At 43.6% G+C, this 26,592-nt stretch overlaps 1 protein-coding gene across 1 annotated transcript in view; it reads right to left on the bottom strand.

The window, feature by feature from the left end:
• The window catches only part of LOC133353997 (cohesin subunit SA-2-like), a 46,935-nt gene that overhangs the window by 9,689 nt on the left and 10,654 nt on the right, over window positions 1-26,592 (bottom strand). The window contains exons 2-23 of the mRNA XM_061570559.1: window positions 20,688-20,831; window positions 19,715-19,841; window positions 18,139-18,330; window positions 16,580-16,676; window positions 16,151-16,227; window positions 15,201-15,405; window positions 14,345-14,496; window positions 13,852-13,925; window positions 12,820-12,943; window positions 11,166-11,264; window positions 10,887-10,966; window positions 9,934-10,044; window positions 7,911-8,025; window positions 6,463-6,580; window positions 5,591-5,694; window positions 5,134-5,226; window positions 4,814-4,903; window positions 4,290-4,493; window positions 3,437-3,507; window positions 2,574-2,661; window positions 1,706-1,786; window positions 175-267 (exon numbers count right to left, since the gene is read on the bottom strand). Coding sequence (XP_061426543.1) covers window positions 175-267; window positions 1,706-1,786; window positions 2,574-2,661; window positions 3,437-3,507; window positions 4,290-4,493; window positions 4,814-4,903; window positions 5,134-5,226; window positions 5,591-5,694; window positions 6,463-6,580; window positions 7,911-8,025; window positions 9,934-10,044; window positions 10,887-10,966; window positions 11,166-11,264; window positions 12,820-12,943; window positions 13,852-13,925; window positions 14,345-14,496; window positions 15,201-15,405; window positions 16,151-16,227; window positions 16,580-16,676; window positions 18,139-18,330; window positions 19,715-19,841; window positions 20,688-20,716 — 2,424 coding nt within the window. The 5' untranslated portion in view covers window positions 20,717-20,831. The remainder of the gene's footprint in view (window positions 1-174; window positions 268-1,705; window positions 1,787-2,573; window positions 2,662-3,436; window positions 3,508-4,289; window positions 4,494-4,813; window positions 4,904-5,133; window positions 5,227-5,590; window positions 5,695-6,462; window positions 6,581-7,910; window positions 8,026-9,933; window positions 10,045-10,886; window positions 10,967-11,165; window positions 11,265-12,819; window positions 12,944-13,851; window positions 13,926-14,344; window positions 14,497-15,200; window positions 15,406-16,150; window positions 16,228-16,579; window positions 16,677-18,138; window positions 18,331-19,714; window positions 19,842-20,687; window positions 20,832-26,592) is intronic.

Here is a 26,592-nt window from a genome sequence, read left to right as displayed (position 1 = left end):
TTGGAACTGATTGTTTCCAAATAAAATTCTGTGCAATATAATTTGTAAGGTTTTTTTTTTAGAATCACTTTTGCACGTTTAAATTTTTTACTTAGATAATACATTAAACTAATGGCTTGTATGGAAAATGCAGATAAGCCACTTTCCCCATAGTTTCTGGTTGATCCCCCCTACCTGCTCCTTGACTGCCATGTTGACGCTGGTGAGGTAGTGCTGACAAAGCTGGCAGAAAACCTTCACTTGCTTTTTCAGAGTCACAAACTCATCCTGGAAAACAATACGCAGAAACGCACTTGTCAATACGGCAAGGCTTTGACACATTCGGGAGGGTTCAGTTTTTAAAAATGTGCGCGAAAATAGAATTTGCAAATGTAGATACAATGTTTATACGGGAAAAGGGTTCCCATGTAAGACTGATCATATGGGAGAAATTAAAATGTTTCATAACATTAATCCGGTATATTACACATATATAACATCCACATACTAAAATTAAATGTATAATACAAATGGATAAACACAAATAATACAAGATAGAATTAAAAAACATCACTAAATTACTGTAAATTTGGAAGTTTTATTTGCCTTAGATGATGATGGGGTTGTGATAATGATGGTGATGTTATTGGAGAGAAAGTCAGAATGAGGACTACTTTTTGAGCTAAACTCATCACTTTTTTCTGCCTTTTCCCCTGTCTCTCACTTCCTCCCCTCACCTGACGCTTAGACCCCACGATCGAAATAAACACACCACAAATAAGGCTTCAGCATGCGGATGGTGGCACAACTGATACAATGGCTTGGGTGCGTACACGGGGACCAAAATCCACTCATGCGCTGCAAAAGTAGTACCCCTCTCCCCCATGACATGACGTTGCCAAATAATACATCGAAGAGAAAAGGCGCAAAAGTTAAACTGGTATACAAATATAAAACTGCAAAGAATCGAATTTCGCAAAAGAAAAATCCAGGTTTTACTGGACAGCCCAGAGAACAAGCCAGATATGAAGGGTTTAAACTAATATTTAAGAGTACAACTTCAGTTTGCAATAACAATGATACAATACAAATAAAACATTAATAACAAGGATGCTATCTGCGTTGATAAATTATGGTTACAAAAATCATTACACAAAACTTCAGGACAGGTGTTTTAAAATTAATGGCCTTTCCAATGAGTCAGTGGCTCAGCAAACACGGACTTAACATTATTTTGAGAAGTAGCAATACTGTAGATTGAAAATGAGTTGAATGAACAGATGAATGAACAAAATTAAATGCATAATCTTTCACAGTGGAAAGGTTTTACACCGTAATAGTCGAGGATAAAAAGGTTATCAAAGTGAATACCACGGATTCCACCATACTTAACCATGGCTTTCTTCTTCTACTAAATCCCACAGCTGCTGCAAAATCAACACCCAACCCCTAAGGTCGACTATTCCACCATCTGGATTTAGGTCTTCAATTTGGTCATCGACCATTGCGTACCTAATCCAAAGCCTCTCTCGGAAACTTTCCAACTCCATCCTGCGCATGTGCTTTACTCATCACAAACCTCCTCTTCAAGATTATATCGACAGTATTTCCTTTTCATTTAAAGCTTCATAACACACAGGAGAAAGTCAATATCCGGAAGTGTTGTTGGCATCAAGGGAGCAACTAGAGACACGTATTGTGCTCAATCTTAACTCGACAAACTAACCTTTGTAGGCGTGCCTTCCGAGAGCTTGGCCAGCTGCCACAGGATGATATAGTGCGGGCACTGAAGTGCTTGTACGACCACCTGCAGCAGGAAACAACAAAGCACGCACCAGTGCCGTGTCAACGAGAAACACGACAGTCTGGAGACGGACGGAGATCGCGGGTCGATCAAAAGCAGGTGGTCTAAGATTGAACAAGAGTCGATACTGAAAATACACGTCTTCAATAACATTTGCAATTAATGTCATAGCCAATTCCACATGTGTTAATAAGGTTAAGTGTGCTAGAGGCCAATCACCGGACTCTAACGAAGCGAGGCGAGTTGGTGCTGTGAAGGAAGATGAAAAATGAAACTTGTCGTCACTAACATTGTTTTATTACAAAGATAGAGGGCAATGGCACATGTTCAATTATTTTAAGGCAGTGTTCGTGAAGGTGGTGAGGATTGTGTTAAACGCATTTGTACACCACTGCCTACGCAATCAATACGTGTTTAAATCGACGACAGAAGCCACAGCTCTCATCTTGTAAATACACACTTAAAGGTACATGTCCCAGACTATCCAACATGAGTTTGAAACTTTTGTATTGAGAAAGTGTTAAAAGTAAAGACGATGAGTGTGATCACGGCACTCTTGCGATGTCACTGTGAGGCCATATCACAAGTTTTAAAACATCAATAACATGGAACACTACGATGGGAGGATCCAACCCTAACTTTGGAGACTATTTCTCATAAACGGAGCTTTAAACTCATCAGACAACCCGGGAACAGCCTTTGTTTTCATTGGTTGCACATCATTTTAAGCGACATTATCATTGCGTTGTGATGAGTAATTGGCTGGACTGTGTCACAGACGCATACATACCTGTTCAGGAATATCTCCACTCTCAATTCCTGTCCTCAGGAGCTTATAGCAGCTCCCAAAGAGGTCCCAGCGAGTCAGGTCGTGCGCGCTACCAAGTGCAAAAGGAGTCAGAATAAATTCATGCAACTTGCATAAAGACCAACAAATGGCAATTTAAATAGAGCATTGAACCCATTTTGTTTAATATGTTAATAACGCAGGAAAAGAGAGTCTGCATTTCCATTATTTTTTTCCTTTGACAGACTAAGAAGCTGAGCCGTCACACGGTTGCCAGGCTGAAATGAGAAAATACTACTATTGAATACATTTAACCAAAAGTAGACTCTTTTAAAAAGAAAACTGCTGCTTGAAGAACATTTTCCAGAAATGTTTAATTAAGTGTGAGACAGCCGAGGCAGTAGTGGATTAGAACCACGATTAATTTTAAAAAATCAAATAGTTTCCTGCTAAAATGCGAGTACGGCAACATCATTTAGAGCCCTGCAACATTCGTGGATGTTCCCACATTCTTAGGGCAGGGCCAGCGCACTCAACAGGAAAGCTTCCCCAACTTCCTACAAAGCAGTATTCATTTTATTAACCACAAACAAATGAAGGGCTGAGTAAACTCCCTCCCCATCCAACAATTTAACACGCAATTATCGGATTGGGAGCTGACAAAAACCTGGCAGGATATGCTATGAATACTATTATTACGACAGCTCGCCAGCACCAGCATCAGCAACCGACAAGTTCGATTGGTTCCGCTTTAATGAGTGCTTAGACTCCATCTGCATTCTGGCTGCTGATTAGAACTCTTTGGTATCAGGATGTTGAGCCAAAGTGTCATGCAGTTTAAGCATCGCGCGTCTGCAACGACCCACTTGTGAAAGGCTGTTATTCTCTTCAGTGTCGCCTGGATGCTGTAGATCTCTTCATCGTCCGGTTCTTCACCCTGTGGAGAATGTAAGTACAGACCCACTGTGGATCCGCTGCTGGAAGAAGGCTTCCCCATGCCGTGTGGGTCACAGGAGCTTATTGTCCATACTTTCCCACCCTGGTCAGTGCAGGTTGAAGGTAAATAGCATAGAGGTACAGTACGACAGTCTTTTTAAATCCTTTATATTAAGTTCGCTTGCTTGCTTAGGACCGTGCAAATCTTTCGGTCGTTTTTTAACCCACTTCCCGTGATCCAATCGAGCTGACATTTTGCACACAGACTCGTTGTGCATGACAATGCATTTGTGAAAAAAATTTCCAAAATTTTACAGTTTAGGGGAAAATAAATAAATATTTAATTACCAATTGTTTAATGCTGCCAGACAATCATCTGACCCATAGGTGGCAGCCATCTCAAGCCAGAGGACGAGAGGACTCTAGCCGCCCCGATGCCACGCATATAAAGGATTTATAGTGAAAAACTTTGTTTTTACGGGTTAATTTTTTCTGCACTGCCCTGTGCCACATAGTCCTACAGCCTTCAGTAGTGATTTGTGCTTGGTGGTCTCCCGACAAAGCACTATCCAGGCTCAATACTAATTTGCTACCAAGATCTGACCCAGATCAGATGCTTTCAGAGTGATTTTGGTCATACAGCGTACAGAATGGGTGGGTGCCACAATCAGAAAAACGTGTTTTATTTATTTGTTAATAATAAACATTTCAGGGTTGGCTAAGAGGCCAAGTAAACGCTCCGCAACTACAAGGTATCCCATCGCTCGTTTAAAATGGACCCACCTCCTGCACGATGTCGTCCACGAGGTGGTTGAACTTGTCCACCTGCTGGTCAATGAGCTGCGAGAGGGCGATGTCCACGCGGTTGTGGATGGCGAACTCCTCGCTGCAGAGCGCCTGGAAGGTCTTGCTGCACGTCTCCAGCACGTCGGCCTCCACGTGCTTCTCCACAATCTCGTGCACCTGCTTCAGCAGCGCTTCCAAGTGCTGCAATCAGATGGGAGGCATTGCAAATGTGGGATGCAATGTGCGCACAGCTCTCGTGCAGAAGTTATTGAAGCAAACCGTACGATGGAAAATGTTCCGGTAGAATTTTGGTCACGTATTTCCGACTTGTATTTTAAAGCCTAGCCTCCCGTGTATAAGCAATTTTATTCTGAGTACAGAGTATGTGAAAAGTGGTTATTCATGCAATACTTGGGTTAATTAGTATTAACATTTGAAAATATGTACATCATAAACCCCTCTGTGCAGAACAATATTTTATAAAAAATAAGCCACTGAAATGTTTTCATATGCACACTGACCTTTTCCAACCTCCCTGTGCTGTAGATCTCGAGGTCAAAATACTGCGGGATCTGTAGTAGATTCGTTACTTTCTCTGCGTCGACGGCGTACTGCGGAAGAGATTGTTCGGCAAACGTCAGGTTTTTGTCATATAATAACCAAGGTTATGAAACTATGCATTTATATCCTGAAGGTCGTAGATATCATCAATGAGAAGTATACAAACATGTCAGAAAGTCTGGGACGCAGCCTGGGTACATATGTACAATGGAAGAGCTATTTGTTTGCCTGACTGCATCCTTCCTACATCAGCTCGGCGGCGTAGACAAGTGCGAGTCACCTTGGCGAGCAGCTGTGGAAGAACAACAATGAAGTGCTCCGTCAGCTTTGTGCGGTCGTCCAATTGTGTCTTCTTCTCTTTTGCCGTCAGGATCTGAAAATTTCACATGCAAAAATAATTCAGTTTCTTAAAAAAAAAACACAAATTCCAGAACAAAACGCTTCAGATCTTTGCAATGCGTTAATACCTGCATTTTGGTCATTTCGCTCACAAATAACACCGACTGAAAATATTTTGTATGTAAACGGCGTATCAACATGTCGTAAAACCCCAACTAAACCATGTACAATGCACTGCAGTGTTCATGTCGACTGAGCCTTTGCAACCCATCATCCCACTATGCCACCTTGCTGACATGGCACCCACAAAGACCCTTGTTCAAAAATACGGCCATGGATGTAGCCAGGGAACGGACATGCAGCAAGGCTGGCGCAACACACCCACCACGTCCACTCACCCGTTTTGTGGTTCCTCGCCCAACGGGTGGATGGCACTCCACCGCTTGCCGAATGGTACACAGCAAGATCTCTATCAGAGCGCTCTCCTGTCTCTCGGTCAAGGCTGGTGAAGAAACAATGGAAGATGGCAAAACCAGACACGGTCAGGGCACAAGTGAAGACTCAAAAGTGGGGAAACAAAGGAAACCATGTCTAAAGAGCCTCAATAACCACCACCATCATTAGCAGCAGGAACACAATCATCATCTCTTTTAATGATTATTAAGATGCACATAAATCACGTACGAGTGGGGGAACCACAGTTTACATTACAGAAATTGGCTACAACTCATGCAAAGTGGTCTACTCTTGCCAGCAGATGCATTTGACTATCGTTGTACCTCCAAAACAACATCCCCTTTTTCATTGGTTACACAGGTCATGACCTATACCTGTGGTCAAAACATGAATCTCTTTGAAGCCTCCATGATTTTTCATACAGAAAGCAGCACTCTGAAAACACGTTGCAGTGTTACCATCAGAAGATCTATATTAAAAACCGCAGAATATTTGTAATCTTTCATCTCACTACATTTGCGAGCCAATCAGGTAAGGTGGGTGGGTTCGCACAGGATTCCTACTTCAGCTGTGTGTGGCTGGGTCCATAACCCACAAAATAATTTCACACCCAGCACACCACCTCCAATATACCTCTGGTTATGCATGCATGTTGAACTTATTTTGCACTGTACGTAGCCAACCGTGCTAATCAGGTGTGTTATGGCTGTGGCTACTAATCACATGTCACATCCCGGTCTACCGGCGACCCAGATAATATTCATTGAGAAGTGAAGCTCTGGGTGTCCACTGATGTGTATTATCTTGGCCTCACCTTCTTCCCCTTGCGTGGGCTCTGCAAGGAGCAGCTCCGTCATGCCTTCCCAGTCCTTGAGCAGCTCGGCAGCGCAATCCCACAGGCTGTCCACCAGGTAGGCGGCATGGTCATGCAACTGAGGCAGTGGAGAGGTACTATGGTCAGAATGTCATCGACATTGCCAAACACAGGTTCAATCCCCTTATCTGGTCACTCTTAATGAACTCTGTAAGTGCGCTGGGAGTTGAGGTTGGAGGCTCACGATGGTGCCAAGAGCCGGATCCAATAATGTTTGTGTTTGGTTTTAAATGTTTTAAGCCAGTCCACTGCATACAACTGCAGTTCACACTGGTTGAAGTTCAAGCTCCTGCTATTTTCTGACACGGAGTGTGAATAACTACAAAAGCAGGGGCAATGCCAAATAAATAGAATGGAATAAGAAATATATCATGCCACATTGATATTAAGTAATAAAACAGCAACTACAAGACGTATTTCTTATACTTGTTTACCGATGATAGATCACCAAGTCTTAAGACTGTTTTTTAGGAGGGGTCTGTCAAGTGTTCGCAGTCGGGGGCGGTGTTGCTATGTGTAATACTTAGAGTATTTTGCAGGTAACTTTTAGCATTGGCGTGTGTGGCAAACACCAGTTATATTGTATGTTTTTTTTTACTATTCGAGAAAACCTGAGTATTTGGGGAGAAACCCCATGTAGAACACAAAAAGGTGCCCGAGTCAGGAATAAAACCCAGCATATTCTCGCTGCGAGGTACCAGTGTTACAACTGTGCCACCCTGCCGCTCTCAGGAAATAATACACAACACATTTACAGACATAGCACCTACAGCGCGTATAGACTTATAGAACCATTTTAGAGTCGTCGGATGTCAGGACAATCCTTTATGCCCCCACACATAGTTTGGTTGATATCCGCTGATATTTACATCTAATATTTTGCCTATATTAGAATGTTTTTTTTATCTTCCCATATGCAGAGTGGCTGTGAATGTGCTCTTTATTAGAACTTGCGTGTGGAGGTGGCCTCATGGTCCGTGTTATAACACAACTATGATGCCAACGTAGAATCCAGGCTTCAGCCACCCACGATTCAACTGGGTTCTCAGTTATCGTGAGATAATGGTCAAAGACCAGTCATCAATAACTTCAGTCATCGTAATCAATAATTACATTTGCTTTGTTACTTAGCTTGGCATTTTTCCAGCTTTGATAATTGAAACTTTCTGTTATATTAGAATACCACAATACTCTTCGCAGGGCATAATAAAAAGTGTGTCAATTTCCATGGATAACTGAAGTGACTTCAGAAGTGCTTCTGAAATATTATCTTCTGAGAAAATCCTGTTATAGTTGCATAGGAAATATTCATTTGACTACGATGCTAATACAGCACGCATATAAAAAACTATGAGAAGAAAACAATTTTCTTTGCTGGCAAAGCGCACCTCGCTTTCAAGGAAGAAAAAGACGAGGGTTTTGATGAGGTTGCCGTTTGGACTCCTCCGCCCTCTTCTCTTGGCCAGCGCCTCCTCTGCCTCTGGGTCGTGCCTGCTGAACAGTCTGCACAGACACACGCGTGCACGCACACACACACACACGTGTGGTTCCCCATGGGCATATTCCGTGGCTCAGATCAGGTCCTTTACTTGCCAATGGCTACCAGAGGTGGAAAACTTGGTGGTGTGTGTCGAATGTGTAGAAGCAGCTGATCACGTGTGCATGGGATAGAAACCAACGTTACTATCAAACAGCATATCAATTCGCCCTTATTTTGCCTAAATGAGCAAATTGGTACCACTAAATCTTGACTTAAAGCTTTCGTGACTGCAAGAATTCATATTCTTTGGGACTATCGGTAAAATCACGTCGATAGAAAACAAAAAAGAAAGCAAAAACTCACGACGTTTCGACCGCTTGTGTTGCGATCAAAACCTCGTGGTTTTAATTTTATGCAATTTATTACTTATTTATATTTAATTTGACTATTTCAATTTTTTTATTATGGTTTTTTGCTTTTATTATTTTCAATTTATTATTCTTTTAATTTTATTATTTTTTTGTTTTCTATCTACGTGACTTTACCGAAAGAACCAAGAATATGAGGTTTATTCGACTGCAATTAAAAAAATGCATCACGTCCAAGTGCACTTCTAAATAACACACAAGTCAACGTTTTAAACGTGGAAACAAAAAAAACTGTTTATTTAAGGATCTGTGGATGGGGCCGGGGTTGGGTGGACCCTGCTAAGGGTGCCCTCTGCTGGCAGAGAGACGATTGCAGAAAAGTGCTGCCACCTGCTGGTCTCCTCTAGGCAATGCCACATCTCGCCTCGCGCACACCGTCAATACCAGCAGGCACTGCGCGCTGGGGCTTAACAGTGATCGGAGAGGGGGCAGTGGTGTGTCACAATGTTGGACCGTGTTTTGTGTGCTCTTCTTAATTGTCCCCGTGGCAGAAGATAGCCGCATCTGCCGTATTACGTTATGATGCGGTTATAGGCAGGCGATTTTTTTGTGAAGGAGATTGAAACTGGCGGATTTGTCTGTGGGTTTGATAATTAAGTGCTTGTTTAGGGACATTGGCAACGTCCCAGGGTGCTCTCTCCAACGAGCCTCGGGATCCCAGGCGGTGCGCTTTGAGGGCTTGTGTTCAGAACAAAAGTAGGTTGTGGTACATTAAGCTAGGATACTAATGCATAATAAAGAGGCATTGCACCCCTATGATCATTATGCCTTATTGGCAAACACCACTTACTCATACTCATGCAAAAGAGTGCCATAGCAAATAGTTGGAAGATTACACTTTCTGCAAATTATTGAATATTTGTTCGACACGCAAAATACATTTCCATTCTCTCAGGCACATGAATCCATCAAGGCTGCAACTGACGACACACCACTAACAATGTGTGCTTGACATATGAGAAAAAAATGGCAATTTGTAAACAAGGCAGACAATTGGTGGTTATTTTTTATTACGCGATTATATTTTGAAACTTAGGAGTCGGAATCCAATCGAGATTCAACACTCATGGGTATATTTTATCTCGTCACTGCCCCCCCAGCCCACCGTCCAACCAATGAGCTGCTCCATACAACCCAACGGCACATGGCTATGGTTTAAACAGGCTACTGCAAACGGTAGAGTTGATAAAACAGCACCATGCCGGATATGCTCAATTCTCAAGAGCCAATGGGTCTAAATTAATTATTTGATTTTGACCTCATTCGCATTAACTACACATGCGTTCAAATGACACCCGTTTTATTGAAATTGGTCGAGCAGTAACGGTAAGGCCCCTGTGGAATCATTTACACATTCCCCTGTACAGCAGCAATGACGCACGCGGTCCCCATTGTGTACCTGGTAGTTCAAAGCAATGTGCTTGGAAGTTTACGTCTTTACGTGAACGGTAGCTGGTACGCGAGTGCACGTGGGTAATGCATCGTGCTGTCAAGGGCCCTTACTTGCGGTGGAGGAACTCTCCAGCTGCGACAGCGACAGGCCTGTGGGCCGAGTAGACGAGGTGGTACACATTCTCACAATCCTCGTTCGAAAGCACCTCCTCGCTGCTTGTCCTGCAGGCAAGGCCGGGGGGGGAAGTGGTATATACATCTCAGCTGAAACAGGGGTAATTCCTCGTACATCTCTGATGGTAACAAATTATGAGCAAACAGGAATTGGCCTGGTGGTTTAGCGAGCTCATGCCATGTCTAAGCACCGAGCTGGGGGCCCGATAAAATAAATCTTCATTCCCCTTCTGAATATTTGTAGTACTCTTTTTTGAAACAAAGTAATCCTCACCATAAACCCCCAGCCCTAACTAAAACAAATGTTTGCTGCTCGAAACAAAGATTCTTTCCCTGGGGGGATGAGCGCCAATATTCACTTACAATGGCGTCATTAATATCCTGCATTCGAATCAGGGTTTCAGCCACCGATAATTAAACCAGGTTCCCCAAGTCTCGTGAGTTAATGGTCTTCGAACTTGTCAACTCCGAGGACCAAAACTGTTTCTGGTGAAGAACACCTCTTTAGAATGAATTGCGATCAGATGTCCCCACCATGCCCACCTTAGGACAGATAAGAGGTGAATGAAGGGAGCACATATCCATTTTTTTTAACAATCTTTCCAGAAGTTGGGTTAATTCACTGCTTTCTGTAAGAGTTCCAAATGGAAATCTGCGTCATGACCAGGCACTGATATGCGCAACTGGAATTATAAGAAAAAATTGAAATTTACGCAACAGTGTAATGAATGAAGCCACCATTACCGCAAACCACTTACACTTTCACACCACAGTTCCACTGTTTTCTCCAGTTATTTATTACCTCAATTTCCAGGCTCCGTAAGCAGCTTCTTTGTCACCTATCTCAAAGGTTACAGCCTAAGATACGGCAGGATGCAGGTGTGACTCACTGTAGGATAAGGGTGAGGAGCTTGATTGCCTGCACAGCGACATCGTACTCTTTGTCGAGTGTCATCGACACTATCCGGTCCTGTGTGGCAAAAAAAAACCAATAGATTTACTTGATGGCTTTACAATGCAGTTGTTCAGAGTAAAAAAATAACATTTAGTTTCAATGTAATGAAAAGCAAGACCAAACCAAGCTTCCTTTCAATCTCTTGCTCAACATCTTTCTTTCATTGTTTACTATTTCCACGGTGGCATATCCAAAGCAAGGTGCATGTAGATACCTTGAACCGGTTGGTGAAAAGCTCCAGTTTTGCTGTGAGCTCCTTGCTGCTGTAGAGGCCCTGCAGGGTGGTGAGGCACTTCAGTCGCACCTCTCCTTGCTGCAATACACACACACGCACACGCACGCACACACACACGCACGCACACACGCACGCATGCACAAACGCACGCACACACGCACGCATGCACAAACGCACGCACACACGCACGCACGCACACACGCACAAACGCACGCACACACACACGCACAAACGCACGCACACACACACGCACAAACACACGCACACACACACGCATGCACACGCGCGCACACACACACACCACACACGCACGCACACACGCACGCACCACACACACACGCACGCACGCACGCACGCACACCTCAGCCATCAACACACTATAGCCACAAACTTTGCTCCTTTCACTCACGCTTCCCACATATTAAGAGATGGAGTGCTCATTAGAACTGACAATTTGCTAGGAATCCCATAAATAATACAAAAATGTCTGTTATACGTATGGATCATATTTAAAAAACAGAAAGGACAGAATTGCTTCTAGTCACCATTAATTAAAAAAACTACAGTTCCTTGGGCACATCGGCAGATTCAGAATACTTGAATTCAGAACATCGAGGACTCATTGGGCTTAAACTGCAAGCAGCTGACCCGGGAGATTAAGGATCAAGGCGGAGGAATATTTGAGCTGCCAACACGGTGCCACAAGGACCTCATTAGACGAGTCGTGGGAAATGTATAGATTGTGTGTTCACAAGGACACCAGCAAGAGCTGTCTTTCCATGGCACAATTGCCCATAACCCATGCTTGAAGCTATCCCTGGCCTCAAACCAAGGTGTGCCCAAAAAAGGGGTGTACATTTTTCTCCTCGGCTACACAAAAGCAGAGCACTGAAAATGACTGAAAACTTAAAACATGAATTGCACAGATCGAGTATATGTGCTTGTGTTGTACTTTGTGAGCAATGAATCAATTTTTTTTGTAAAATTTCATCAAAACATACCATGTATTTTGGCAATAAAAAAATATAAAATGCATTATTCGAATGGCTTGCTTTACAATTAATAAATTAGCACTTCAAAATAGACTATATTACCCATTATATTAAAGCAGTACTTTAACACTTGTATGGTAATTAATGTACATTTTTAACATATTTAAATCACAATGCTGTATAGCATTATTTAATTATATGCTGCTCATGTAAAATATGTTGCAAAGGTGTAAATCCCCACTACACCACCAGAGGCACTATTGGATGTTAAAAAATGTACTAAACAATAATGCACATTGTATGACTAACAAGCACGGATTTCAGAACTTTAGTGTAAGCTATGCACAAGTATGGATTCACGTTAAAATATTGCGCTAATGAAAAAAACAAACCAACACTCTTGGCCAGCATTCACCAGTGATCCAAAAACCGAATCCCAACGTACAATTACTAAAATACAATGTGAATATTTACTTTCTCAAATGCTGGGACGGGTCTACTATAACCCCGTGAGAAGTTGGTGTAATTGGGCGAGAGACACTCTATGGGCCAATCTGAAGTAAACAACACGAGTGAGACGTCGTTGGCGGTGAACACGAAACAATCGTAGACTGCTGCCGTCACAACGCCGTGCTCCTTGCCTTGTCGTGCAACGTCCACCCAACGTATTTGAGATAAGAGTCGTTGAGAAAGGCCTCGCTGTAGCACTTCATCCACACTCCGATCTCTTCCATGCACACGGCACGGATCTCCGCAATCGCATCCCTGTTCCCCACACACCAACACATGCGCTCAGAGGATGCCCATTCCACCGTGCGTACCTTGCACAAAACTAGGCACACGTTAACAAATGAGCAATTCAAATGTCTTTTAAGGCATACATTAGATGCATCGAATGGTGTATAAACATCTATTTTCCTGAATGTACGCGATTTTTTTTAAATAATTACTTTAAACTAATGGTCGAGGCAGAATAAAGGCGACAATACAATTTAGACATTACAGACGAGACCGCACGTGACTACACAAGACATTGAGGCTCAAATCGAATCTTGACTCCAAATCGTGTCAACGGTGCTGGGCGGTAAGCGGTTGAATAGTTACATGCTAAGCAATAACAGTCGTAATAAAAACGGAGCCGTTTCACAACGCCGCCGCCGCCGGCAGTGGTGGAATTGCGGCCTGTACTTTAGAGCGCTTCGCGGAGACAGCTTTACAGCGCTGGCTATTTGCCACAAATGATTGTTCCCCACTGAGCGGCAGCAAGGCTTATTTATTACTAGGACATCAAAAGCGTCGGATCAATGGCCCCGTGAAATAAATAAATAAATGAGGTGGCGAGGGGGGAAAAAGCTGCCGCCACGTGCTGTAGCCACTGATTTAGGACAATCACATTGTCAAAGTAGCACTGCCAATGCTACAGGAAGAGGCGTATTGCACAAGATGCCATCTGTTTTAAAAGCCCCCTGGGTGAGATTTTATTTTCATTATGCTTTTTTTGCCACGATATGCATATGAAAATGTTATTTGGCACGCACAGCATGACAGCATGATGTACGTCACGTAAAATTGAGCTTTACGAAGGCAGAGACACTTGCTCAGCGTGCATTATTGCCCATAGTGTTTTTTTGTAACACAACTTTCCGCCATTTCATTACCACAGCTAAAAATACCTGTATCTGTGTACAAACACGCCCTTGAAGATTGCATTCATCATGTTCTCGATCTCGTCCTGGTTCTCTTGTAACTGTGGAAGAAAAGGAAAAACCCAGGTGCTGGATGTAAAAGACACGTTTATGCTTTTTTTATTGAATTCATGATGAAAGAGCTATGCACTTTTAAATCATCTAGATTGAAAACTAATTTCTATAGAACTGATTTTTTTGTGTTTAGTTTGTTATCCTTCCCTGCACCTCCGATTAGCATGGGTGGCTACGTACGGTGCAAAAGAAGTTCATACATACATGACATCTTTAGTAAAAAAAACATTAACGAACAATTTCAGCACTTTCAGGAATGTGTGGAACAAACTGAAAAAACACCCAAGAATGTAACAGATCGTTAAGACATGCAATTAACAATAAACTACGACAGTAAAGAACATGGAAATTGATGGAGCATAATAAAACTATTGTTGTCGATAAAAAAAACCAAGCAACACCCTACCTCTTTCCTCTTCTGCATGAGCAGCTCCAGCTTCTCGCTGGCACGCTTGCCAATGTTCTTGTTCCGTTCTGCCTCGTACTGCCGCTGCGTGTTGTCCAGGTTGATGCTCAGATTCAGCGCCACGTTCACCAATGCCGTCATCAGCTTCATGGCTGTAAATTGCCAGCGTCAGTACAGCGCAATGCTATCAGTACCACCGCACCACAATAATATAACCATCATTAGCAGTGGTAACAACGGTCTGCACATCATTACCATCTCCAAGTGCCAGAGTGATTTATTTTCACATTCAGTTATTGTCCACAATAGAAGAGTTTATTGCTTTGATGATTTATAATTTAAACACAAATAGTTAATACAATTAGGATGCTTATGAATGTAATTATTAATATAAATGTTATAATTCCGATTTATAAGTTAGAAAATGAGGACAATTAAGATTGATTTATTAACATAACAATCTTGAAATTAAACTTTAGCCAAAATGTAGCAATGACTACACCAGTTACACAAGATGCACTTAAGGCAATGCCAGTCAGGAACCACCCAACATTAAAACTCAAATGAGTTGTACACAATGCAGCAATTCCCAGCGCACTCCCCCTCAGCAAGAGTACTTAAAATGTTTTATTCATAAGAGTGTTTCATCAAAAACTTTAAATTCAAGTATATTGCTTCATTTTTAACCATAAGCGGTATGGTTTAGTCCACTTGTGATAAGCATCAATAACGCTGAACGATCCTTTAGACAATACGGGTTAAGGAATTGTGAGGAATCACTCTTAATAAAATAGAGGTTATTATTCATTATTATCCAAGCCCACCACCTCGCGCAAGCACAGCAAAGCCCACCTACCGGCCAGCGTGCTCGTGTGCCGGAACGCCCGAACCTGCGAGTCCGAGAGGCCGGCGAGCAACGAGATGACCGTATCCATCATGTACTCATCGTAGATGACGCTGTACTGGCATTGCCGAACGAGCACACCGATGAACTCGCAGAAGTTTGACTTGAACTTCTTCCACTGCGGCCCCGTCATGGTGAGTGGATAGTCTCCACTGTCCTGTTCATCATTCAAGCCGCATCGTATTCATGGCTAAAGGTCACGAAATTGAATAAACATTCACATTGCTCCACATCCATAAGTGGCAGATTCATTACATTATTTTGAGAGAAAAAAATCATTCAAGAGTGGGCATACCCATACTCAAACGAGCATTGGGCGGTGCTTTTTTCTGCTTGTGGTATTTAGCAAATTATATAAATTATACATACTAAAAGAGACCAATCTTTCCCATGGAAAATCACAATACTTGGTACTCATTTTATTCACTCAATATGTAAATAAGACAATACATATATTATTAGAGTATGTTTTTTGTTTGCTTTTTGACCACAAGTATTGTGGTTAATGCAGACATGATTCCTTGTAAAAGGTTTCAGTTTGGTGTTTTAACAACTTAACACCTGTTTTGTTGCCAGATAAAAGGGTGCCAGCACATTTGACTGAGGGCCCCCCCCCCCCCTGCGCTGTTATCTTGTTGGGCCTTTTCGGGGACTCCCGGCTGATGCTCGGGTTTTCAGTGCCAATTGCTAGCTCGTGTGAATGCACGGGGTGTCGTTTATCCCCCTGTGATATCCCTCATTTATTGTCATTTTGTTTGTTTGTTTGTTTTGCCCTGAATATTTGTAAGGTGCTTGGAATGCCAAGTCATGCAAATTTGGATCCTTAAACTCACAATATTACAATCTTAACGTCGGTACTCTGTCACACCACCACTACCCAAAAACATGACTTCAAATCATACCTCGTCAAACTCTTCTGTCATCTTCCGAATAATTTCAGCATTTTGCATATTCCTGAACATTTCCGCAGTAACAACACCTAAAGAATAAAATTCAGTGTCATACAACGCAGCAAACATGACAAAAGATGCAGCTTTTTTATTGATACAAAACGTGTCGATACCTAATAATTACATCTCATTCTGACAGTGTACCGATGGAACAATAGAGCCTGGACTTGGCTGGGTTCATAGGGTCGTATGATGACAGAAAAGTGTCCACTACCGAACGTCATGTTTAACTTAAACCTGATAAACTGTGGCATAGATGTGATTAAACCAAGCCCAAAATCCAACAAACAAAACACTTTTACGGGCCCAGCGCAAAATTACCAGGCATAAACAAAAAATTTCAGATATGGGCGACTAAAAAGATGTGTGAATGTTACCGACCTTTGCAGCCGGAGCACTGGATAAAGAAGTTGATTAGGTCAAGCAGGGCACTGTCCCGATCCTGCTTGTACGACTCGATCCAGTCATCCACCACAGACTGAATGCAGATGCATTTTCAAGCAAAGGCACAGACAACAAGGGTTAAGGGCATTATATGGGCAGTGTTTAATGTAATGTCATGCTTCCCTAAGGCAATCAATCAATAAACTGATGATGTTTGTTTATATTATATGGGTGAGACCTGGGACACCGTTGTGCAACTGAGACAAATTTGTCAATTTCTGAGAATGTAAACACTCTCAGCTTGTGCCAATTCCAACATATCACACAACGCCGATACTTGACATCATCACAAATCTATGGCATACAGTTATAAGATTTTATGAAGTCATCATTCAATAACCAACAAACTAAATTAACATTTGTATTTACTTCTATGGGCATTCTGCATTAATGTTGGACCATTTTTACATTCCTAACACACCAGACCGACCCCTCATTAACTTACAATTCTTCACAGTATATGTAGCAGCAAAGTCAATTCCATTGTTGCTTTAAGAGTGCAAAAGGTGTAATTGCGGTTGACTCATTCCACTCTTACTTTATGAGCCAAGGCTGCTTTGTGTAACAACATTCCTAAGATGAGCAATCATCCATTACCAAAGAATTAATTGTCTATGATGAGTGTTCAACCTTGTGTAATCGTACTAGATCATCATATTCCAAGTTCAGGGGCAATATCCCTCATAACCATAAATAAAAAAGAGGAATTCCACTACAGGAGCCTTCGCTACCACACTCCAGAGGTGGCCTGCAGGCTTCCAAGCTGCTTTCATTTCGTTGTGAAATTATTTTTGAGAAATGTCAATAAAGTGTATTTATGACGAGAAAAATAAATCAGACAGATTAAAATAATTGAGTGAAGTTATTAGAGACTGCTGAGAAAGACCAAGTATGGTAATTGCCTATATCATACTACTCTATATTACAAAAAAAAGTTGCTGGCTGGCTGCCTAGCTGGCTGGCTACACGCCGCTTAACGCGCGTTCTGACAAGCCGGAGGGGGGGGGGGGCGCGGGTGGGGGGCGACTGCGAGAATATCCGAGGGGAGGGGGGGGCCTTGGAGGTGGCACGTACGGGAGGGGGTGGGGGGGATACCCATGGAGTGTGGAGGTGGGGATATTGGGGGTGGCAGAGGACCATCGTTCAACGATGGGTACTCTCACAAAAAAAAGTTTTGCTGGCTGGAGAGACAGACGGATGGTCACGTGCGGGGCTGCTCGTTCACAGATTTGGCGGCTAATCTAACAATATCTTAAGGGAATGGAAGGGGGGGGAGTCAGGTGAATGAAAGGAACAATAAATTGCTCCTACCCACTACACCAACATTTAATAACTCTGAGCGAACGGACTAAATGTTCGCCTGCTTTCGTTGACTTAGCTAAGAGAATAACTAAATTAACTCTACACTCGGAAAAAACTCTGCAGGTCGTCAGTCGACAAAAAAATGTGAAAATTCTAGTAAAATGTTGTGTGGGGTGGCGATCACGGGACTTTACCTGCATGGCGCTCTTGCCCAGCTTGACGACCTCGAAGAGCGTGACGGCCTCCACCTCGCCGTTCTGTGGCTGCTGGTGGACGCCGTTGGCCCGGCCCTGGGGGCCCATCGTGGAACCACCCCGTCCGATGGGGCCCCCCCCAACCCCCCCTCGGCCACGGCCGCCACCCCGACCACGCGCGCGTTTCGGTGCCTGTATTCCACCAAAACACCACCCCGTCAAAATAAATGCTGATGATCGCGTTTAATGTAATATACATTTAAGTTATGAAGGCACATCACTCAACGGATATACACACAAAGGCACACAAGCAAGCAGAATCTATGCAATAGCATCATTAACCTGTATGATTCCTACAAGTGTGGGGTTGCATGTACGTACTGCAGTTACTAATAGAGTAGGCTTGGTTTCAGTCATGTACTTCAACTCACGGTAATAAAAACTAAAGTGAATAAAAATAATACAATTTAAATAATAATAAAAACACTAATGTAGACTATAGCCTGGTTCTTAATTGGAGTGAGTGTACTGGAAATCTATGTGGACTGTAGCCTGGTTCTTAACTTCAGTGAGTGTACTGGTAGTCTATAATGTAGACTGTAGGCTGGTTCTTAGCCTTGGTGTGTGCACTGGCAGTCTATAATGTAGACTGTAGCCTAGTTATTAAACTGAGTGAGTGTACTGGTAGTCTATAATGCAGACTGTAGCCTGGTTCTTAACCTGAGTGAGTGTACTGGCAGTCTGTAATGTAGACTTATTCTGGTTCTTTCAGTAATATAAATAAAATAAAAATAAGAACAAAAAAACAAAATCCACGACGTTTTGATCGCAACACAAGAGGTAGTCATCAGGAAAAGGGGGGTTGGCCTCTAAACACAAACTGTTTATAAAGGTTTAGAGATGGGCGGAGCAGCTAATATTAATGTAGGAGAAAACCCCGACACCGGCAGTAGGTCAACACAAATCAAAGCATTGCACCTCGCACCACACACCCACAATGCTAACGGTGGAGGGTGACAAGAAAACACAAATCAAATCATGACCCAAAGTGGTTAATGACATCTTTCCAATGATTGCTGAGCTTATAACCATCCTCTCGGTTAAAATTGTGTCTGTATCTGTATATATAGATGGCTTCATGAATTAATCTTTGTTAATAGCCAGTAGGCTTGCAAAGTACCATCGTCTTAGAGAAATCAATTTCGTATGAGCCAGCTGCATTCACTCCAATTAAGAACCAGGCTACAGTCTACATTAGTGTTTTATTTTATTTTTTATTATTTTTATATCTACGTGACTTTACCGAAATAACCAAAAAATATTAATTCCTGCAGTCACAAAAGTTAAGTCAAAATTTTACTCATGGGTTACGTGACAGTGTGACTTAATTTGTAGAGTTGCCTCTGAGCTTTAGAAACCAGCAGCTGAAGCGGTTAGGGATAGGAACAGTTAAATTGGAGCGGGGTGGGGGTGTCGGTAGGGGTGAGAGTGCCAGCTAATGAGGGAGAGAAACAGACGGATGAAGAGCGCGGGAGGTGGGGGGGGTGAGAGGGAAGAGTGAAAGGGGCCCACTCACGGTGCCGCCACGGGCTCCCCGCCCCGCCCGCTTGCGACCACGCCCCGCGCCCGCCCATTCTGGCTGGGAGTCCTGCGGCTCCTCCTCCTCCAGCTCCCCATCCGACTGCACCGACGGCTCGCTCTCTCTGTTGGGAGACGACGCAGCCGTGACGTGCGGCACGGGCGTGGGTCCAGGCACGAGCGAGGGTCCAGTCATGAGTGCGGGTCTCGGCACGAGCATGGGTTCAGTCATGAGTGCGGGTCTCGGCACGAGCATGGGTTCAGTCACAAACGTGGGTCCAGTCACGAGCATGAGTCCAGTCACAAGCGTGGGTCCAGTCATGAGTGTGGGTCTCGGCACGAGCGTGGGTCCAGTCATGAGCGCGGGTCTCGGCACGAGCGCGGGTCCAGTCATGAGTGCGGGTCTCGGCTCGAGCGTGGGTCCAGTCATGAGCGGGGGTCTAGGTACCGGCGCGGGTCTCGCTTAATGATTTGAACCTTGCACGCGTGTGGTTGCTGCTGCTCTTAGCGGTGTACGTCACAAAGAGCCTTGAGAGAACAATGAGCATGAAGTTGCCTTATAAATGCTCGCAAGTGTGGTCATCGGGGAATAGCTGTTGCTCTTGTGTTCAGGTAAATATCACCGTAATAGCGAATGCAACGGCACAGTTTAACTCTTAAGTTCACGTCAAGCAAGCAAGTGCCATTTCGAGCAGCCCAACAGCATTAAATCAACGCAACACATAGAAACCTATTGCGGGCTAAAAGTGTTGGCATAAATATTAACTAAACAGAAAACCAGTCAATTGCTACATGCTATATATAGAAATCAGTACTCAACGTGACTGAGTCAACGTTTACAAACGTGCTTGTGTATACATTTACATTGTAAATATTTAACTAAGTCTGGTACGTGGGGTTGCCTCTCCATAACCACAAGGCACTTTCGTGGACTAAGTTTGCCGGGTAGCCCGAGCACGTGCTTTACTCACTGCTGAACGCTGGCTTCTGATGCAATCATCCTTACAGCATCCTCCTCGGCCCCTCGATGAGAGAGTGATGGACAGCGGGGGAGAGTTCAGTCCAGAACCTGCTAGCTTGGGGTGGGCTGCCCCAACCGTTATGCTGAGAAGCCCCTAAAACCGCAACAAAACACAAAATGCAAAAGGTGGCACCGTCAGAATTTTCGTCTTATCACCCGAAATCATAAAAGTCGGGTTCCCATTCATCAAATTACATTTTCTGAGATAAGATCAGAGCTTCTAAATGTTTACAGTTCACGATTCACAATGGAGTTGGCAAGTTTAAGTCGCTATAGGGGGTCAACTCATCCCCCTAAGGTCAATAAAATAGTTACCACTTTTGGGAGGTCAACATTGGTTGTACCACTGCAAAAAAGATCGTGGAAGAGTGGACAACCATTTACCTTTCTAATTTTAAGGACAGAATATGCACGTTAAGTAAAAAAAATATTCATAATTTCGATAGGCTTGCCTGGATGTTTTTGTTCCACCTGTCGGAGGCAAAAAAATAAAAAATTACTTCCTCACACGTTTATGTACGTAAAGGGTCCAGTCCCCAAAAAAACTTAAAGCAAATACTCTAGAATGTATTGTCTACAGATGTGCAGACTTTAAACCTACGGAAACAGCAGAGAGCCGTTTAAAAACATCCCCTTTCAAACCAACCATTCAAGATCTCCCCCGACAACAAACTAACGGGGGCCGCGGTGCCTATACTGAACCACAGCAGCAGGCTGCAGTGGTGTAAGGCGATGGAGCGATCGGCAGCCCGTGCACAACCACGGCTGCAGATCCAGGCGTCACCAGCCGGGTCGCTCTCACCTACAAAATATTTCCCCCATTGCGCTTGCTCAACAAAAAACCCCAAGGCCAAAACTCAGCACGGCTGCCCGCAAGTTGACCTAAAACACGGCGGGTTTTTTGCACAAATTTGGGCACTCGAACGTTATCGGGGGCTCACGTGAGGCTCAATCATTAATTCATTTGTGCATTTTCTGTGAACGAATCAGGGTGTACTTTTACCAACACAAGGGGAAATATGTCACGTTGCTCTCATAAAAACTTGTACAAGCATTATCAGGGGACCCAATTAACAAACGAATATTTATAATACATTGCTCTCCCTGGTGTATATTGTAATGATTAATGTTGCGCAGTCAATGACACAACATTCAAAAGTGCATGTTGAATTATAAGTTGCCATGGCTCAGCATTGTTTACAGATTTAAACTCACTTGGCTTTCTTCATAGTCAAGTTGTACTTCTGTCAGCGACTAAAACTGTCACCATGGGCACGACCTTACAAGTTAATTTTACACAAACACGTAAAGTAGCTGGATATTTTGCCAAATTGTCATCCTTGTACCCGACTGATCACCAAGCCCTCCCAAGTCTGGTTTCATGGCACACCAAGTCACATTTGTCCGTGACTGAACACTTGGCTCAAGTGTCACAACAACAGCGGAATGAGCGGTGACTAACAGAGGAGCCCTGAAGGGGGAGTGAGGGTGGTGTGCGGGAGGAGCAGAGCGCACAGTGGCCATACCCGAACTAGCTGAGGCAAGCGCACGCACAAGCCACTAGATGGCTACATCAAGCCAGGCAAACTGCACACACAACCGGCCTCTTGAAACAAACCACGCACACGTTCGCATCTTCAGTGTCTGCCCGAGTAGATGCGAGCACACACACTACCCGCAGGCCCACACAAGTGTTCTGTAATGGCATTTAATTATCGTTTCGAAAAACTATTCCACAGGAAATTTGCACTCGAGGTGTGAATGCAAGCTCTTTTGTTTTGCGGTGAAAATTACATTATAATTTTGTCAGTACTTAATACTGACACATTGCACTTGGGTCTACAACATCTTGGGAATATCCACTACACACTAAACTCAGTCCACGAATTAAAATTGTTTGGATGAAAATCAAATATAGTTGGAGGGGGGTAGTAGATTTGTTAACCGTTAGATTTTATTTTAATGGAAAGCCAGTTCAAATGTAATATTCACACAATATTATACATATGAAAGCCCAGGTAAATTCAATTACACCGTGCTTTAAATGTCTCAAAGCAAACACTTATGTTGACCAAAATGGAAGGTATTCTTAAAAAGGGAATTAAATGTATGAGCAAACCCTGTTTCTTTACAATACCACTTTCCAGAAATCTATTGTTAAACAAAGACTTCCTAACCATCAGCAATGAGGAGAGATGGGCTCCACAACGTATCGCATTTTTAAGTTTTATTCCGACACTTTCTTAATCAAGCGCGCTCCTGTACGGCCACTCAAGAGACAACGTCGTCTGGGTAGAGACGAGAAAAGGGCCCCACACACATATACACAGTGTCCCTTTAAGCGGCTGTGGCAGAGCAGCAGCAGCAGGAGCAGCTCCACTGCCCATCCCCCACACGCGCCTCAACACCACACACACGGCCAGCCAGCGGCACCCGCCTGGGATTGGACGCACACTGCCGAATTCAAAACGAGAATCCACCATGACGATTCGTGGCCCCGCCTCTCCCCCTCCCCCTCGCTTCGCTACTCCCTCTCCCCTCTCCTCCCCCTCCCGCCGCCCACACAACCCAGCCACACCACACCCCCCCAATCCGAATCAACCTCCACCACCAGCAGCAGCATCCCGCTTCCACACAGCCCCACCCTGGAATTGCCAGCGGGATGAATAACAATCAAAGTGAACCTCTGCGGCTTGGTTGGTGGATCCATACTCCAGAGCCCGTGTAAGTTTTTAGGGAGGGGGGGTTATTTTCTAAAACATGATGAGCTCATCATATTCTGGCTGGGGCTCGACTCTGCCCATCGTCCATCCGGGGTCAATACAATAAAGGGCACATTGTCGCGACGTCACACGAATAGACTCGGCCCTGCCATATGAACGAGGAATTACCACCATCGGATCAGGGATGTTCACAGTGTATGGACACCACACCTCATTGGTCATTTGAGCAGGAAATCACCGACTTTTTTTTATTATAACCATGCAACCACCGAAAAACAAAATACATGTAATTTTAGGTTTTCTTTCATTAACGAGACATCTGAGACGTAATCTAATACTATCCAACATACCTTACATTATACATTTATATTTTGTGCTGTTTTATGTTATAATGCGCGCATACTTGGAATGTCCTTCAAATTCTTCCAATTCCATTTCATATCGTAGTAATATTTACATATTTTCACAGACTCATTAAACTCGCACAATAAGAACACCAAATATGTATTCAAACATAAATTCTGTACCAAGCTCTTTCACTTTTATTTATCCAAAGGTTTCCTTGCGTTAGACTTGTGTCAGACTTCCACCTAGTAAAATAATATTCCTAATGTACTGGTCTGGTTACAATTGACACTTCTTGTTAACCCAAAACATTTAAACTCAGATCAGCATTCTCAGCAGATTGACAAGTCCTTGTTAATATATACAAGTGGTACCACAACGTGTACATCAATGCCTGAGCAAGACAGCACAGAGGCTAAACAAGCACGAGATTTGGGGTCGCAACAACGGCCAATGAGGCCATCACCTTCAGTCCCACTCAGCCTTAAACAGAGCGTAGTCGGGGCATGTGCGTGGGCGCTCAAGATCCCATATCTACAGGGCTTCCCACATCCTTTAGCAGGGCTGCTAAAAAAATGGAAGAGGTGGGTGAGTAGGGGGGGAGGAGGTAGGGAAGCGAGAGCATTGGTGGGGGTGGTGGCAAGGGGTTTGGCTGGAACGGGAGCTGGGGGGGGGAGAGATGGAGGGGAGGGGTGGGCAGGGTTGTGAGCGTGCGTGCAAGCGCAAGTTCGTCTGTCTGAATGATAGAACTATTACGCAGCTAAGCCAAGCCTGCTGCCTGCTTCTAATCAGCCCGCTCAGCTGCGTGCTCTATTTGTGATGACCCGCGCTGCATTTTTACACGCCGCAGGTGCATGGCTTCCCAACGACGTATCTAGACAATTCTTATTACGCTGCAGTCCTCTGAGCCACTGCACGCGCCAAGAAAACAAACGTACCGCATGTGCGCGTGCACACGCACGACTAACAAAAAGTGGCATTTAATTTGGGCAACAAGCCATAAATATGCACTATAAAGGTAACATTAAGGATACAACACATGCCACCAAGCATTCCGTTGAATTGTGATTCGGCGACACATGCCAGCATGCAACTAGGATTCCCTGGTGTGCTCGGCTGTCGAAAGGCGATGCATGCAAATCTTACAATCACTCCAGTATCAAGCAATGCAACAAAATATGAGTTATCTGCCTCACATAGGCAGAATAAAAAAAAAATAACTGGCAGTGAGACAAACTATGGGGCAGCACATACACGACAAATTAAAACCCACTCCAAAATAAAGAAAATAAATACAACATTTAATCAATTCGATTACGCATTTTCTCTCCGAAAAATAAAAACACAAATGCTTTTCCAGTAGCAGCTTTAGTCAGCTTCTGCAATGTATAAGCCGAGCAAACGGTATAACGGCACTTGAACTCGCGTTTAAATCAACCCAGAACGGGTTGCTTAAGTGCCAAGGCACAGAGGGCCAATATATTGCGTATTAACTGCATTGCAGCACCGATTATGAATTCAATTCACTGTTTTTGCCACACCTGACACACGTGTCCACAAAGCTTGCACACGTGGCAATAACAGAACAAATGATGCGCGTTTAATTCGTTGTTTGTAATCAAAGGAACACGCCAACTGGGAGTTTTAAGGCCCTGCAGCAGACACAGGGAGATGCGTGCGTGCCTCTTGAGCACCACCTTTGCCACGTTGTAAAGAGGTAATCACTGGCAAAACGTGCTTGTTGCCAGGGAACCATAAAAAAGGAGGTCTCTGCAATCTGGGGACACTAAAATGATAGTTCATAACTACATGGCATTGCAAACAATAGCGGAGCCATGCTATCGTTCAAAATCTGCACGATTTTGATTTAACCGTATAAAATGTGATCCATTTTGGCTTACGAACGCATACACTGAATAATTAGTTGTGTTCTATAATTTAATGGTTCCAAGCGTTTGATCCCTTCTCAGAATATACTACAATGCTATGTTAATTTCTATTTTTTTACAGTCTAAAGTAATGTACCTGCAGCTTAAGGATTTCGGCCGTTGACATCAACAGCTGGTAAGATTTATCTTGGAGGCCATATAAAGTCTAAAACAAGGAACTTTAATGGTCCACCTTTGACATCGAGACAACTATCACGTGACCCAAACTCTTTCAGATGATAAAAATGGGCTGCCATTAAGCAATATACAACCCACTTCATATTTATTGACGACCTGTATTACGTGTGGGAATTGTTGTGGGCAACAGGCTGCCAACATGAATACATCCTGCGACCGGTCGCGGGGGGGTGGTTTCGAACAGGCCCATTCAGCGGTCCTCTCAAAACAATGCCAAAGCAGCATTATCTGCGGGGCACTTGCTTCCCAACAATTACGAGTGACATACTATATATAGATCATTGGCAATGCAAGGAACGTAAGGCAGGCAAAATAATGTCGATAAAGTAAATGGTATGTTCAGTTCCTTACCAGGTGCAGCTTTCTGAAACAATCCGACCCGCTCTTATTGAAAACGATAATCGTTTTAAACATTCTCTGCTTTCAACAACTACCCTCGGTACCCATACTCTGCCGTGACTTCTAGTTGTTTCCCTCCGACAGATCTCCAGCTGTTTAGTTGACTTGAGCCCATCATTGCAGCCGTCTTTTTTATGTTATCCAATATTTCCTGAGCCTCATTCCCTTCGGATATTGTGCCGATGTCGTCAGTAAATCCGAGATGGTTCACTGTTGCCCTTGCCCTGAACCTCCGATTATCACGGTTGTCGACATACATAAA

This window comes from Lethenteron reissneri, chromosome 45, assembly GCF_015708825.2.
Source record: "Lethenteron reissneri isolate LAM-NWPU_2019-01 chromosome 45, ASM1570882v1, whole genome shotgun sequence".
NCBI lineage: Eukaryota > Metazoa > Chordata > Hyperoartia > Petromyzontiformes > Petromyzontidae > Lethenteron > Lethenteron reissneri.
This window is presented reverse-complemented; position numbering and strand designations above follow the sequence as displayed.